The sequence below is a fragment of the Phoca vitulina genome, unplaced genomic scaffold, assembly GCF_004348235.1.
Source record: "Phoca vitulina isolate PV1807 unplaced genomic scaffold, GSC_HSeal_1.0 scaffold10, whole genome shotgun sequence".
Classification (NCBI taxonomy): Eukaryota; Metazoa; Chordata; class Mammalia; order Carnivora; family Phocidae; genus Phoca; species Phoca vitulina.
In genome coordinates, this window is record NW_022589713.1 from 22,760,833 (window position 1) to 22,778,818 (window position 17,986).

Here is a 17,986-nt window from a genome sequence, read left to right on the forward strand (position 1 = left end):
GGATAGATCACATATTAGCTCACAAAACAAAACAACAAATTCAAGAAGATCGAAGTCATACCATGTGTCTTTTCTGACCAAAATGCTATGAAACTAGAAATCAGCCACAGGAAAAAATCTGAAAAGACCACAAATACATAAAGTTAAAGCATACTACTAAACAATGAATGGGTCAACCAGGAAATAAAAGAAGAAATCAAAAAGTACATGGAAACAAGTGAAAATGAAAACACAACAGTCCAAAACCTCTGGGATGCAGCAAAAGTGGTTATAAGAGGGAAGTTGACATATTGCTATACAGGCCTACCTCAAGAAAGAAAAAATCTCAAATAAACAACCGAAACTTACACCTAAAGGAGCTAGAAAAAGAACAACAAACAAAACCAAAAACTAGCAGAAGGAATGAAATAATAAAGATTAGAGCAGAAATAAATGATGTAAAAACTAAAAAAAAGAACAGATCAATAAAACCAGGAGCTAGTTCTTTGGGGAAAAAATTTTTAAAAATTCATAAACCTCTAACCAGACTTATCATGAAAAAAAGAGAAAGGACTCAAGCAAATAAAATCACAGATGAGAGAGAAAAAAGACAACCAACACCACAGAAATACAACCATAAGAGAATATCACGAAAAACTATGGGACGCCTGGGTGGCTCAGTCAGTTAGGCAACTGCCTTCGGCTTGGGTCATGATCCCGGGGTCCTGGGATCAAGTTCCGCATCTGGCTCCTTGCCCAGCGGGGAGCCTGCTTCTCCCTCTGCCTGCTCTACCTGCCACTCCCTCTGCTTGTGCTCTCTCAAATAAATGAAATCTAAAAAAAAAAAAAAAGAAAAGAAAAACTATATATCAACAAATTGGACAACCTAGAAGAAATGGATAAATTCCTAGAAATGGATAACTACCAAAACTGAAACAGGAGGAAATAGAAAATTTGAACAGACTGATAACCAGCAAAGAAATTGAATCCATGATCAAAAAACTCCCAACAAGGGGCGCCTGGGTGGCTCAGTCATTAAGCGTCTGCCTTCAGCTCAGGTCATGATCTCAGGGTCCTGGGATTGAGCCCCGCATCAGCGGCTCCCTGCTCAGCGGGAAGCCTGCTTCTCCCTCTCCCACTCCTTCTGCTTGTGTTCCCTCTCTCGCTATAGCTCTCTCTGTCAAATAAATAAAATCTTAAAAAAAAAAAAACTCCCAACAAACAAAAGTCCAGGACCAGATGGCTTCACAGGTGAATTCTACCAAACAGTTAAAGAAGAGATACTACCTATTCTTCTGAAACTATTCCAAAAAATAGAAAAGGAAGGAAAACTTCCAAAGTCATTCTATGAGGCCAGCATTACCCTGATACCAAAACCAGATAGACACCACACACACAAAAAAAGAGTACAGGCCAATCCCTAATGAACATACATGCAAAAGTTCCCAATAAAATACTAGCAAACTGAATTCAACAATACATTAAAAAAACCATTCACCACGATCAAGTGGGATTTATTCCTGGGTTGCAAAGGTGGTTCAATACTTGCAAATCAATCTACATGAGATGATACATCATATCAACAAGAGAAAAGATAAAAACTATATGATCATTTCAATAGATACAGAAAAAGCATTTGACAAAGTACATCATCCATTCATTAAAAAAAAACAAACAAACACCTCAACAGGACACTTGGGTGGCTCAGTCAGTTAAGCATCTACCTTCAGCTCAGGTCATGATCCCAGGGTCCTGGGATCGAGTCCTGCATTGGGCTCCTTGCTCAGCAGGGAGCCTGCTTCTCCCTCTGCCTGCCGTTCCCCCTGCTTGTGTTCCTTCTCTCTCTCTCTGACACATAAATAAATAAAAATCTTAAGAAAAAAAGAAAAAAAACCTCAACAAAGTAGGTTTAGAGGGAACATACTTCAACATAATAAAGGCCATTTATGAAAAACCCACAGCTAACATCATCCTTAATGGGGAAAAACAGAGCTTTTTCACTAAGGTCAGGAACAAGACCAGGATGTCCACTCTCATGACTTTTATTCAACGTAGTACTGGAAGTCCTAGCCACAGCAATCAGACAGCAAAAAGAAATAGAAGTCTTCGAAATTGGTAAGGAAGAAGTAAAACTGTCACTATTTGCAGATGACATGATACTATATATACAAAACCCTAAAGCTTCTGCTAAAAAAACTGCTAGAACTGGTAAACAAATTCAGTAAAGTCATAGGATACAAAATCAATGTACAGAAATCTGCTGCATTTCTATACACCAATAATGAAGCAGCAGAAAGAGAAATTAGGAAAACAGTCCCATTTACAATTGCACCCAAAATAATAAGATACCTAGGAATATACCTAACCAAAAAGGTGAAAGACCTGTACTCTGAAAACTATAAAACACTGATTACAGAAATTGAAGATGACACAAAGAAATGGAAAGACATCAACACTCATGGATTGGAAGAACAAATATTGTTAAAATGTCTGCACTGCCCAAAGCAATCTACACATTTAATGCAATCCCTATCAAAATACCAACAGCATTTTTCACAGAACTAGAACAAACAATCCTAAAATTTGTATGGAACCACAAAAGATCCCCAGTAGCCAAAGCATCTTGAGAAAGAAAAGCAGAACTGGAGGCATTACAATTCTGGACTTCAAGTTATATTACAAAGTTGCAGTAATCAAAATAGTATGGTACTGGCACAAAAACAGACACATAGATCAATGGAACAGAATAGAAAACCTAGAAATAAACCCATAATTATATGGTCAATTAATCTTTGACAAAGCAGGAAAGAATATCCAACGGGAAAAAGACACTCTCTTTAACAAATGGTGTTGGGAAAACAGGACAGCAACATGCAAAAGAATGAAACTGGAGCACTTTCTTACACCATACACAAACATAATTTCAAAATGGATTAAAGACCTAAACATGAGACCTGAAACCATAAAAATCCGAGAACACAAGCAGTAACTACTTTGACATCAGCCATAGGAACTTCTTTCTAGATATGTCTTCTGAGGCAAGGGAAACAAAAGCAAAAATACACTACTGAGACTATCAAAATAAAAAGCTTCTACACAGAGAAGGAAATAATCAACAAAATTAAAAGGCAACCTATGGAATGGGAGGAGAATTTTGCAAATGATATATCTGATAAAGGGTTAGTATCCAAAAAATATAAAGAACTTATACACCTCTATACCTCAAAACCAAATAATCCAATTAAAAAATTGGCAGAAGGGGCGCCTGGGTGGCTCAGTTGGTCAAGCATCTGTCTTTGGCTCGGGTCGTGATCCCAGGGTCCTGGTATCGAGTCCTGCTTCAAGCTCCCTGTTCACTGAGGAGCTTGCTTCTCCCTTTCTTGATCCCCCTGCTTGTGTTCTCCCTCTCTCTCTCTGTCAAATAAATAAATAAAATCTTTTTTTAAAAAAGGGCAGAAGACATGAACAGACATTTCTCCAAAGAAGACATCCAGATGGCCAACAAACATGTGAAAAGATGCTCAACATCACTCATCAGCAGGGAAATGCAAATCAAAACTACAAGGAAATATCACCTCACACCTGCCAGAAGGGCTAAAATCAAAAACACAAGAAACAACAAATGTTGGCGAAGATGTGGAGTAAAAAGGACACGCGCAGTGTTGGTAGGAATGCAAACTGGTGCAGCCACTGAGGAAAACAATATGGAGGTTCCTGAAAAAAGTTAAAAATAGAACCACCCTACAATCCAGCAATCACATTACTGGGTATCTACCCAAACAATACAAGAACACTAATTCAAAGGGATACATGCACCCCTATATTTATAGCAGCATTATTTACAATAGTCAAGATATGGAAGCAGCCCAAGTGTCCACTGATTGATGAATGAATAAAGAAGATGAGATAGATAGAGGAATATTATTCAGCCATAAAAAAGAATGAACTCTTAAAAAATGAAATCTTGCCATTTGCAAGGACATGGATAGAGCTAGAGTATAAAGCTAAGCAAAATGAATCAGAGAAAGACAAATACCATATGATTTCACTCAAATGTGGAACTTAAGGAAGAAAACAAACAGGCAAAGGGGAAAAAATGAGAGAGAGAGACACAAAGCAAGAAACAGACTCTTAATTGTAGAGAACAATCTGCTGGTTACCAGAGAGGAGAGGGATGGGGGGATGGGTGAAATAGGTAATGGGGATTAAGGAGTGTACTTGTGGTGATGAGCACCAGGTGATGTATGGAGTTGTTCAATCCTATATTATACAAATAAATAAATAAAATTTGAAAGATATTGTTAGAAACTCTCTAAAATGAAGCTCAGAGAGGGGAAAAAAAAGAGTTTGAAAAATGAATAAAAAGAGCCTCAGTGATCTAACATATATGTAACTGCAGTCCTAGGGAAAAAGGGGGAAAGGGGCATGAAAAAATATGTGAAGAAATATTTGCCCAGAATTTTTCCAAATATTATGAAAACTATAAACTCATAGTTCTAGAGCAACCAGGAAAAAGAGACAAATTAAGTATAGAGGAACAAAGATAATAAATATCACAGACTTTTTGTCAGAATCCACACAAGTCATAGACAATGGAATATCATCATCAAGGTGCTAAAATAAAAGTAACCTGCTAACTGGGGTGCCTGGGTGGCTCAGTCTATTAAGCGTCTGACTCTTGATTTTGGCTCAGGGTCATGATTTCAGGGTCCTGAGATCAAGCCCCTCATAGGGCTCCGTGCTCAGCAGGGAGTCTGCTTGTCCCTCTCCCTCTGCCCCTTTCCCCCACTCTCTCTGTCTAAAATAAATAAAATCTTTTAAAAATAATAAAATAAAGTAAAGTAAAATAAAATAAAATGAAATAAAATAAAATAAAGCAGGAAGGCCAGAAGCAGAAGTTCTCACACCCTACCACTCCTTGTCAATTGTAAACCCCAACAGGAAGAGAGGTACCCTGCATTCCTAACAGGAAGAAGCCTATACTTTACTACCCCAGCAGGAAGAAGAGATTTTCTCTTTGCCTGGCAACAGGCCAGCTAATGGGAGACTGTCACAACTCGGTCAATGACCAAGTGATTCTCACTTAGAATTCCCAGTTTATGCCAATGGATTTTTTTTTTTAAGATTATGTTTATTTATTGGACAGAGAGAGACACAGCGAGAGAGGGAACACAAGCAGGGAGAGTGGGAGAGGGAGAAGACAGCTTCCCGCAGAGCAGGGAGCCCAATGCGGGGCTCGATCCCAGGACCCTGGGATCATGACCTGAGCCTAAGGCAGACGCTTAACAACTGAGCCACCCAGCCACCCCGAACTTTTTTTTAATAGCCCCTCCCAACTCCCCCCTTTCTTTCTCTTAAAAAAAGGGGAAAAAAAAAAAAGCATCTCCTGTCTTTTGTTCTCTAGTCTTGCCTATGGTTTTGCCATAGCTTGCATATCCTGAAATATGATCTTCTGCTATTCCCAAAAAAAACCATTTTTGCTGGTAAAATAACTGACAGTGTTTTTTTGAGGTTAACACTTCTCAAAATTATCTATAAATTGAATGAAATCTCAACAATATTTCAAGACTAAACTTGCTTTCTATAGTAATTGATAAGCTAATTCAAAAATGTATATGCATACACAAAGTATCTAAATGGCCAAACCAAGCCTGAAGTAGTACCATAGAGTTGGAGGGCTTATTCTACCTAATGTCTGGACTTATTATAAAGCTACTGTAATCAAGACAGTGTGATATTGACACAAGGAGAGACATACAACTTAATACAACAGAACAGAGAGTCTAGAAAGTAACCCACATTTACAGGGTCAGTAGATTTTTAACAAAGCTGCTAAGTTAATTCAGTGGAGAAAGAATATCCTTTTCAAAAACAAGTCCTGGGGACACTTGGGTGGCTCAGTCGGTTAAGTGTCTACCTTCGGCTCAGGTTATGATCCCAGGGTCCTGGAATCCAGTCCCGCATTGGGCTCCCTGCTCAGTGGGGAGCCTGCTTCTCCCTCTGCCTGCCGCTCCCCCTGCTTGTGCTCTCTCTCTCTCTGTCAAATAAATAAATCTTAAAAACAAAAACAAAAACAAGTCCTGGAATAACTGGATATTCATGTGAGAAAAATGAATTTCAACCTTTACTTCAACCATACACAAAAACTACAAATGTATCATAGTCCAGAATAGAAAAGTTGAAGTTATAAAACTTCTAAAATAAAACAAAATATTGCAACTTTACGGGCAGCCAATTATATTTTTAGAGAGGACACAGAACATAATAACCGAAACATAAAAATTTGGTAAGTGAACTTGGTCAAAATGTAAAACATTTGCTCTTCATAAGATAGCATTCAGAAAATGAAAAGAAGCTAAGCCACAAACTTGGAAAAAATAATTGCAATACATCTATGTGACCAAGGACTTGTATCCAGAATATACAAAGGGCTTTTTAACTCAATAATAAGTCAAATAACCGAATTTAAAAATGGGACAAGATTTGAACACATAATTCATAAACGAAGATATATGAGTGGCCAGTAAGAACATAGAAAGTTGTTCAACATCATTGTTCATCAATGAAATGCAAAGTAAAACCATAGTGAAATACCACAACAGAAGTGGTTAATGTGAAAAGACTGACAATACCAAGTGTTGCTGGGATGCGGAGGAACCGAAATTCTCCTACATTGCTGGCAGCAATGTAAAATGGTACAACTACTCAAAAAAAGTTTGGCATTTTCTTAACTAGTTAAATATGACCCAGAATTTTACTCCTAGAAACTTGCCCAAAAGAAATGAAAACCTGGGGCGCCTGGGTGGCTCAGCTGGTTAAGCGTCTGCCTTTGGCTCAGGTCATGATCCCAGGGCCCTGGGATGGAGCCCCGAATCGGGCTCCCTTCTGAGCGGGGAGCCTGCTTCTCTCTCTGCCTGCCGCTCCCCTTGCTGTGTTCTCCCTCTCTCTGACAAATAAATAAGTAAAATCTTAAAAAAAAAAAGAAAAAGAAAGAAAGAAAGAAAGAAAAGAAAGAAAGAAAGAAAGAAAGAAAGAAAGAAAGAAAAAGAAAAGAAAGAAAGAAAGAAAGAAAGAAAGAAAGAAAGAAAGAAAGAAAGAAATGAAAACCTATGTCTACCCAAAGACTTGTACACTAACGTTCATAAGCAGCCTTACTCATAATATCCCCAAACTGGAGACAAGCTACAAGTTCATCAACAAGTGAAGAGGTACACAAACTGTGGTAAAGCCATACAATGGAATATGACTAATCAATAAAAAGAAATGAACTTTGATGCATGCAACGTGGATGAATCGCTAAACAATTGTGCTGAGTGAAGCCAGTCACAACAGACTATGTACTGGATGATTCCATTTATGTGAAACAGCAAAACTTACCTATAATGGCAGAAAGTGGGAATGACGGGGAAGAGGACAATTTGGGAGCGATGGACAAGTTCTATACCTTGATCATGGTGGTAGTTACATGGGTAGGTGTAGTTACCAAAATCCATTGAACTACATGTATACTTAAAATGAGTGCGTTTTATTATATGTAAATTATCCTTCAGTAAAAATTATTTTAAAAAAGAGAGAGAATGCAAGCCAGCTAGCCTAGGTCAATTCAATAACACTCCATGCCTGTCATGTGACAATTTCAAGAAACGACAATCAGAGCCCACTGTGGATATTTCAGATTGATCCTAGGAAGGAACAGCTGCTGGTGGCCACATGCTCACTGTGTGGAGAAACCTCTCAAGCTCCAGAGAGGCTGAGGTAGGAGGTAGAGGCCAAAGTGGACGTACAGGCTGCTCTGAACCTTTGGTTCTTGGCTCTTGCAAGGTCTACTAATAACAACCCTCTCCCTTCTGATCTTTTTAATTTTAAACTCTTTTGGTTGCCTTTCTGTCATTTGCCATCAGAAGAGCTTTTGTCAGAAGAGAACACTGAGCTTTGAAGAAAGCACATCCTAGACTCCAGCCTGATCCATATCCAGTGCCCAGTGGGAAGGACTGTGGGGGGTGGGGAGGGGGGGAGGTAGGCCGCTCTTGCCTCTGGTTTGTAAATATAGAGCCGATTGGGAAATGAGCTTTCGGTCAGCGCCTGACATTGCCAGGAGAGGAGATAGAGGAAGAAAAAACAACACACGTCCTATCCAGGAGGAACTGGGGAGCAACCAGGGGGTTTCACTCTGGATTTCCTGGTGGCTGTAGGTGGAACACGGCTGTACACTACCTTTCCAGCCTTCCCCAGCCCCAGCAGAGCTCGCTGTGTGGCCCCATGTGGCAGTAGGAGGCCAGGGAGGCCCACCATGGCCTCCTTGCCCTTCCTGCCTTGTCCTCCCTCTGCTGTCCCCAGGTTACCTCTCTCCTCAGGTAAGAAACCTTACCCCTCTGGAAGTTATTTAAGACAGCCTGAAGCCAGGCAGAACCAGGGCTAGAAAGAACCAACAGTTGTTGAGTCATGGGGCCGGGGGTGGGGGGGTGGGGAGGAGGTGTTCACTTGCATGAGCTCATTAACGGTGTACCATTACCCACCTTCCTTACAGTTACCCAGCCGAGAGCCCTGGGCCCCCTCTGTCCAACACAGGAAGGGGCCCCTACATTTATGCGCAGGATTTTTACCAGTGATACTCACCTGTGTCTAGCTCTGTCTAGGTACATTATCTCATTCCACTTTCGCAGTGATGGTTATAAAAAAGCAATTCCTACCTAATGAGGAAACCAGTTCAGAGAGGTCCAGGGATGGCCCGGAGTACACAGAAATGAGTGGCAGGTGGATCCTATTCTAGGATGATTGCTTTTCCCACACGTTCCTCTATCTCCTTGTTGTGTGATAAGGATGGGAGAGGTTGTACAGTTCAAAGCAGGAAAAACCCTTCTGATTAGATATCTGACGGGTCAAGCATACGTGACATTAAGCCCCTCTCCCATTTACTAACACAGATCCACGAGCCCTGGGGAAAATCCCTTCTCTCCTCTGATCCTGTTTCCTTGGCTGTGAACAGGAGCAACAGGGTCCAGGCCAGGTGTCATAAATCTTTTCAGTAATAGGCTAGTGAGTAAGTATTTTAGGCTTTGTGGGCTATATGGTCTCTGTAGCAACTACTCAATTCTGTCTTTGAAGTCGGAGAGCAACCCCAGACAATACTTATCTGAATGAGCATGATTGTGTTCTAATAAAATTTTATTTATAGACACTGAAATTTTAAATTCCTGTAATCTACATGTGTCAAAACTATTAATTCTTTTTATCTTCTTTCAACCATTTAAAGATGTAAAAACCATCCTTAGCTCATCCAGCTGTACAACATCAGGCCAGCAAGCCGGACACGGCCCCCAGCCCTAGGCTACAAAAGTTTGTCAGAAGCCCGTATGCACCACAGGCAGAAGCACTTTGAGACCAGCCAGGCACTGGGCTGCTTCCGGACCCCTCAGATCCAGGCTGTGCAGTGTCCCTCTACGACTGACCCTCGGCTGGCACCCAGTCCGGGTCTTAGACAGCAAGAGCCCACCCGGCTCCCAGTGCGCACTCACCCAGGGTCCCTGCACACAGCAGGGCGCAGATGGCGAGCCTCATAGTCCGCTGCAGGTACGCGACACTGAGTCACGGCTCCGGGCGCCTGAGCAGGCTTTACGTGCCCGGGCGTGTGGGTTTGGGTGGGGGAGGGCGGATCCGCCTACTCCGAAGGGTTAGCCTTTTGGGCAGATCACCCTCGCTACACCCCCGACCCCTCCCAGGGGCCGCTCGCCGGCAGCCCCGGCCCTCCACAGGGTTGGAGGACGACAAGCTGCGAGCCACGCTCCCGCCGACCCGCGCCCACCCATTCGGCCCAGCTCCCGGAGCTGCGAGGCTGCACCTCTGCTCGCGGGATAGGGGTCGGCCCGCGGGAGGTGCGAGCGGAAGCAACCTCGGAGCCCGCTGGACTGACCGCCTTCTCACAGAAACAGGCTGGAGGCAAGTGATCCGCCGGGCTCCCAGGTTAGTTACTAGAACGTAAGTTGACTGACCCGTGGGCCCTCATCCAGCCAAGCAGCTCTCAGATGTTTGGAAAACACAGACTTCAGGGGAATGGGGGGCAGTCCACAGGATGAAACCTAGGGACTCTTCCCTCAGGAGAGCATGTGCACACGTACACACGATGTTTTGAACACAATTTTCGGGGATCCTCAGACTCTTCTTCGAAGGCATCTCCGCTGCCCACTCCAGGTCCCTCCCGGAAGCCCCCCCCCCACCCCCCAGTCCAAAAGACACAGTTCCCTGCAACCCTCTGCTGAGGACTAAGGTCAGGTGAAACGCTGAGCCCCAGAGGGCTGCTTCTGCTTGGTCCTGCAGCCTGCCGCCTGCCGCCTGCCGCCTGCAGCCTGCAGCCCAGTCCTCCTGAAGTCTGTGAGCCCCACCTGGGGAAATGGTGCTGGGTCCATTGGATATATACATGGAAGAAAAAATGAATAGAGACTCCTATCTCACACCATTCACAAACATCAATTCCAAAAAAATCTAGGCCATGTGGCTTAGCTTTGTCTTCTATGACATTATGCTATCTCACCAAGTTATTTAGTTTATAACTATAGTTATATAGCACAAATTAAAGGGCTTATAAATCATTTGTTAAATTCAAGGAGACCTGGGCCCCTGGGTGGCTCAGTTGTTAAGGGTCTGCCTTCGGCTCAGGTCATGACCCCGGAGTCCTGGGATCAAGTCACGCATCCAGCTCCTTGCTCAGTGGGGAGCCTGCTTCTCCCTCTGCCTGCAGCTCCCCCTGCTTGTGCTCTCTCTCTCTCTAACAAATAAATAAATAAAATCTTTTAAAAAATAAAAAATAAAATTCAAGGAGACCCAGTGAGTGAATATTTGGGGCAAAAAAAAAAAAGTCACAATAAGAGAAGTCATCTGCTTCTTTTTACCTAATTTATCTTTAACCTGACTGGAAAAATAAATCTATGTATTAAAAAAAAAATCATTTCCAGGTGGGTTCTAGATCTAAATGTGAGGGGTAAAATCTATGAAGCTTTCAGAAGGAAACAGAACATTTTCATGAACTTGGTACAGGCAAAGATTTTTTAAACAGTATACAAAAAGTGCTAAACATAAAGGAATATGTTAAAATTGCACTCAGAAATATTTAAAATTTCTGTTTACCAGAAGACACCATTGAGAGTGAAAGGCAAGCCACAAAATGGGAGAAAATATTTGAAATACATCCAACAAAGTCTCTTAGCTATAATATATAAAATACTCCTACAACTCAATAAAAAAAGCAAAAGATCCAATAGAAAAATGGGCACATCACAAAAGTTATCTAATTTGCCAATAAACATGAAAAAGTATTCAGTTTTATTATTAATCAGGGTAATTAATATTAAAACTATAATGAACTTCATCATGTACTCCAGAATAGCTAAACTTTAAATAAGATTTAAATTTATAAATTTGTATTTCATCCCAAACCGAGTATTAACAAGGATATGGGGAAACTGGAACTTTCATACACTGTTGGATGTAGGAAAGTGGAAATTGTACAACCACATAAAAAACTGGCAGTTATTAAGGCAGAATATAGGTGTACCCGGTATCAACAGAAATGCACACACATGTTCACCAACAGACATAGACAAGAATTTTTACAGCAGTATTACCTCATAATAGCCTTAAATTGAAAAAAAAAAACAAATTTCCATCAATCCTCAATGATATGTTCACTATTGGAATACCACAGAGCAATGAGAATTATAATAAAGGCATGCCTCATTTTATTGCACTTTGCTTTATTGTGTTTCACAGACACTGTGTGTCATATTTCACAAATGGAAGGTGTGTGGTAACCCTACGTCAAACAAGTCAGTGGGTGCCATTTTTTTTCCAACAGCATTTGCTTGCAATGTGTCTCTGTGTCTCATTCTGGTAATTCCCACAATATTTCAAATTTTTTCATTATTATCATATTTGTTACAGTCATCTGGGATCAGTGATTATGACTCACTGAAAGCACAGATGACGGATAGTATTTTTTAGCAATAAAGTGTTTTTAATTAAGGTATGTACATTTTGATAGACCTAATGCCATTGCATGCTTAATAGACTACAGAATACTGTAAACATATTTTATATGCTCTGGGAAACCAAAAATTCATTTGAATCTCTTCACTGTGATATTTATTGTGGTGGTATGGAACCAAACCTGCAATATCTCTGCCTCAGAATGTGTATGAAATAGCACAGTTGATGCTCATGAATATTATGTTTAGACAAAGAAGCTAGACAGAAAACAGTGCCTCAGAAGATAGGGTTCAGAATTAACTTTCCCTTCACTTCTCTGGCATTTAGGGTCACCTTCTTGTTTCTTTGGCACTTCTGTCATCTACAGTCAGACACTCCAGACTCTGCTTGGAGTAGGATTAAAGGGAACTTGATATTTAACTGTTTGTAGAATGAAATAACACAAGAAACAAATATGACAAAATAGTTACTTTTAAAATATGGATGGAGGGAATATGAGTATTTCTTGTTATATTTTGCTACATAGATAAGATTTCTGAAAATTAAAAAAAAACTAAAACTATGTATTTTTTGAGTGATAGGGTTTTATATTTAAGTTTCTAGTGCTGTAATGGATAAATGTAGGGATTATAACTTTAAAATGATATTAGTGGGACACCAATGGACCCAGCACCATTCCCTCACTGTACTTTAGTACAAAACTTTGTTAAAAATCAGGCAATTATATGTGTTTCAGGACTCTCCATTCTGTTTTACTGATCCATATATCAATCCTTCCATTTATATCTCACTGTTTCAATTTCTATAGCTTTATTGTAAGTCTTGATATCTCATAATGTAAGTCCTTGGTTTTTTCCCCTTCAAGATGGACTTGGGTTTGTTTGTTGTTACTGTTTGGCTTTTGCAGTCCCATGTAAATTTTAGAATTGACATGTCCATTTCCAGAAAAAAAAAATACCTGCAGACACTTGATTGGAACTATACAAAAATACAGATCAATTTGGAGGGATTTGACATCTCCACAATATTAACCCTTGCAATTCATGAATATGTATATCCCTGCAATTATTTAGGCCTTCTTTACTAGCTCTTCTCTTGATACTATTTTGTAGTATTCGGTTTAGAGGTCTTGAACATCCTCACTAGATTTGTTCCTATATATCAACTGGTTTTTGGTGCTATTATAAATGGGGTCACGATTTTAGTTCATTTCCCATTTGCTTGTTGCTGGTATATGAAAAAATAATTGGTTTTTATATATTGACCTTGAATCCAATGACCTTACTAAATTATTTTATTAATTATAATAAGTTTTTTGGATTTTCTGTGTACATCCTTTTGCCTTTGTGAATAATGTTTTTGTTTCTTCTTTTTCAAGTCTTATAATTTTATTTCTTTTTCTTGATTTACTGCACTGACTAGAACTTCCAGTACATCACTACATAGAAGTAGTGATAGAGGAGGAAAGTTTTCAATAATTCACCATTGGGTAAAATGTTTGCTGGTGTTTTGTTTCGTTTTAGATGTTATTTATCATATTAGAGAAGCTCCCTTCCTTCCTGGCTTGCCTATTTTTTTCTTTAAATCATGAATGAATGCTGAATTTTTATCAAGTTTTTTCTGTACCTATGGAGATAATCATATGATTTCTCCTCCTTTTTCTGTTGATGTGGCGAACTACTCTGACTTTTAAATGTTAATCCACTATTACATTCCTGGAATAATCCCCACTTGGTTGTTATGTATAATGCTTTTAATATACAGCTGAACTTGAATTTCCAACATTTTGTTTAGGATATTTCGCATCCATCTCATCTTTTTTCATGAGAGAAATTGTTCTTCAATTTTACCCTATTTTAATATCCCCATATGTTTGGTTTTAAGGCTATGTTAACTCATAAAATAAATTGGGAAATGTCACTGTTCTCATTCTTTGGAATATGTTATATAAGAGTAATGTTATTTTCTTCTTAAATCTTTGGAACAGTCCACCAGTGAAGCCACTCATGTCTAGAGTTTTATTAGTGAAATGGTTCTCAATTCCAGATTAAATTTCTTTAATGGCTAGAAAAATGTTCAGATTTTCTGATTCTTCAAGTTTTTTCAAGTATTGGTAATTTTGTTTTTCAGAAAATTTGTCCATTTCATCTAAATTTCAAACTTACTGATGTAAAGTTTTTCTCAATATTATCTTAATGTTTACCAGTTTATTACAAAAAATATTATAAAGGGTACAGATAAACAGCCAGATGAAGAGACTCATAGGTGAGGTCTGGAAGGGTTTCAAGCACAGGAACTTCTGTCCTTGAGGAACTGGAGAGCAATACATGGGTGCATTCCTGAAAGCTGAAAGCTCTTATACATTTTAATGTGGGGGGATTTTTGCTACAATCCTCTTTTTCATTGCTGATATTGGTAATTCATGTTTTCTCCTTTTTCTTGATTCTTACTGCCAGGGTTGTATCTACTTCATTAATCTTCATAAAGAGCCAACTTTTGGCTTTGTTGATTTTCTCCATTGTAAATTCATTTATTATTTCATTAATTTCCGTTCTTTTAACTTTCTTTTGGTTTTGTTCTTTTTCTAGCTTTTATAAAAGGAAGTTAAAATCATTGATTTTCACACTCTCTTCCACTCTAATATATGCATTTAAGGCTATAAATTTCCCTATAAAAAAAGAATGCTTACTCTTTTTCTTGATATATCTTTATGATTATCCAAATATTTTTAAAATATATATTCTAATTCAACATATATTCTAATTTTCATTGTGGTTTCCTACTGGACTCATAATTTATTTAGAAGTGTATTGCTTGATTTCCAGTGTTTGTCATTTCCAAGCTATCTTTTGCTGTTTATGTCTAGTGTAGTTCCATTATGGTAAGAAAACACGCTCTGAATGAGTTGTCTTTTGCAATGTGTTGAAGATTGTTTGGTGGTCCCCCATACAGTCGCTTTTTGCTGCTTAGTGTGCATTTTAAAATAATGAGTATCCTATAGTTGTTGGGTATTTGTATATATAACACAAACATTTATATATAATGTATATTACATATAAATAAAATACATACATATGTGTGTATATATAAGAAAATTGTATTGCTGTTTCCTGTTTGATTTTTTTACCTGATTTTTCTATTAGCACTAGAGAAAGGTGTGTTAAAATTCCCTGCTATGATTGTGGATTTGTCTATTTATTCTTTTAATTCTCTCAACTTTTGCTTTATATACTTTAAAACTGTATTTTTGAGTGCATATCTACTTGGGATTGTGATACCTTCCTGGTGGGTTAGTCCCTTTATAATTATGATCCTGATGAAAAGCCTCTTTATATCGCTGGTAATGTTTCTGCCTTAAAGTCTTGTTTAATATTGGTATAGTTACACTAGCTTTCTTTGTTGTTGTTGTTTGTTTTAGTTACACTAGCTTTCTTTTGGCAATTGTATGCATGGTATATATTTTAATCCTTTTGTGTTCAGTGTTGTGTCCTTATATTTAAAGTGTTTTCTATAAACAGCAAATATTTTTAAAATTCCATCTGACAATCTTAGTAATTGTCATATATAATTTGTTGGTATTTAATGTAATTACTGATATATTCAGGTGTTATCTACCACCTTACTATTTGTTTTCTGTTTGGCTAACCTGTTTTATGTTCCCTTTTCTCTCTTCTCTTCTTCTTTTAATCAATTTGTTTAAAGATCTTATTTATTTGAAAGAGAGAGACAGAGAGAGCAGGAGCTGGGGTGGGGGGCCTCTGGGGCAGGGGGAGAGGGAGAAGTAGACTCCCCACTGAGCAGGGAGCCTGACTTGAGGCTCCATTCCAGGACCCTGAGATCTTGACCTGAACCTAAGGCAGACGCTTAACTGACTGAGCCACCCAGGCTCCCCTAGAGTAATCAATTTTTTAATTACTCCATCTTTTACTCTCTATTCACTTGTTAGTTACATATTCTTTTCCTATTCTTTTGTGAGTACCCAAAAGATTACAATGCTTATTATAGTGTAAGGAACATTATTACTTCTGTAACTTCCTTGCTAATGCTAAGAACTTTATAACATTTAAGTTCATTTACTCCCTTTTGTTGTGTTATTGTTACGAACTTTTAATTACATTTATCATTTCGAATGTCATAAAATCAATGTCTATATTTATAAATATTAAGTCAATATTTATTTATATTTAAGCACATATTTACTCTCTTCGTTGCTCTTCACTCCATCCTCAATTTCTGTGTTTCCATTTGGGATCATTTTTATTCTGTCCAAATAATTTCTTTCCCTTAGTAAAATCTCTGACAATGAATTTTTTCAGGGTTTTAAATGTTTTTAACTAACAGTTTTATAGGACTTTTTTCCCACCAAGTATGTTTAACTCTGTTATTTTCTTCCACAAATTTAATAATGTCACTTTACTGTTTTCTTTTATGCATAATTTCTGTTGAGAAGTCAACTGCTGTTCCTTTGAAGGTAACATGTCTTTTTTCTCTGGCTGCTTTTAAAATAGACTCCTTATCTTCTTTATGCTCTTTGGTTTGACTATGGTATGCCTAATTATGATTTTACCCTAGCTGTGGGCTATTTTTCATCGTTTTTGGAAAATTCTCATTGTTTGTTTAAATATTCCTCTTGCCTGTTCTCTGTTGATTCCACTTTTATACTTCTGTAAATATATATGTAGTAACGTTTTAAAACTGCTTTTTCTCTTTATTTCCATTCTTTTTTTTCTCACTGTGCTTCAGTTGGATACTTTATACTGACCTGCCTTCCAGTTTAGTGATCTCCTCTTCTGTGTATCTATTGTACTGTTAAATCCATTTATTGAGAAATTGCCACCAATTATTGCCTTTTCATGTAAAATCACATAGATTGTTTTTTGGAGTAAAAGAATCTTTTTGCCATTTACAAGATTATTTCCAAGTTGCAAGAGTTCTCTTTCTGTATTTTTGTAATTTCTGTATTCTGCCATGCAATCTTGACTGCTCCAATTAGACAGATAGAAAGCACGAGGATGCTTTTTCTTGCATCTATAGTGTAATAATTGCCTGCCTCTTTCACTTCTAGAATTTCCACCTGATTTCTTCTTCATAGATTCCAGTTTTCCAATGAAATTCTCCATCTTTTCCACTATTTTCACCATCTTTTCCTCTGTTGTAATCACATTTTTCTCTATTTCCTTGGCCATATTGATCATAGTTTTTAAAGGTCTATTTCTGTCTGCTAACTACAATATCTGGGTTATTTGTAGATGTATTTATATTGTTGCTTTTCCGTTAATTTCTGGACATGTAGTTGTCTTGGCATGCCTTTTAATTTTTGCTGGAACAACTAGACATGTTTATAAGTTTTTTCAGAGGCTCCAGATGATACACCATCATTTCCAAAGTGTGTTCACTCCTTTATCCTGCTAAGAAGATAGAATGGAGACTGATCACTTTCAACCAATCGCGGTTGGGCTGAATCAAGACAAGGTTGTAGTTTTGGTAGGCTTCCATGGCTTCCACTTGAAAGCCTGGTACAGTAGGCAGAAAAATGGCCCCCCTAAGATATCCATGTCCTAACCCCATAAAGTATGAATATGTTATGTTACATGGCAAGGAAGATTAAAGTTGTAGATAGAATTAAAATTGCTAATCAGGCAACTTCAAAATAAAGTGATTATCCTGGATTGTCTAGCTGGGTGAGACAAGTTAATCACAAGGTCCTTTCAATGTGGAAGAGGGAAGGGAAGAGTTAGTGTCTGAGTGATGCAATGTAAGAAAGACTCTGCCATCGCTGGCTTTGAATATGGAAGGGGATGGGGCCATGAGCCAAGAAATGTCGGCAGCTCTACAGGCAGGAAAAGGCAAGAAAATGGATTCTCCTGTGGAGCCTTCAGAAAGAAGCACACCCCAGCTGACACCTTGGGTTTAGCCCAGTGAGACTCACTTCAGACTTCTGACCTACAGAACTGTCAGATAATAAATATGTGTTGTTTTAAGCCACTAAATTTGTGGCAATAGTTACAGCAGCAATAGGAAGCTAACA

The 17,986-nt window shown here is 38.6% G+C and overlaps 1 protein-coding gene across 1 annotated transcript in view; it reads right to left on the reverse strand.

Moving 5' to 3' along the window:
* The window catches only part of LOC116635290 (inhibitor of carbonic anhydrase-like), a 40,584-nt gene extending 31,021 nt beyond the window's left edge, over nucleotides 1-9,563 (reverse strand). The window contains exon 1 of the mRNA XM_032409206.1: nucleotides 9,495-9,563. Coding sequence (XP_032265097.1) covers nucleotides 9,495-9,537 — 43 coding nt within the window. The 5' untranslated portion in view covers nucleotides 9,538-9,563. The remainder of the gene's footprint in view (nucleotides 1-9,494) is intronic.
* Between the last annotated feature and the right edge of the window lie 8,423 nt (nucleotides 9,564-17,986).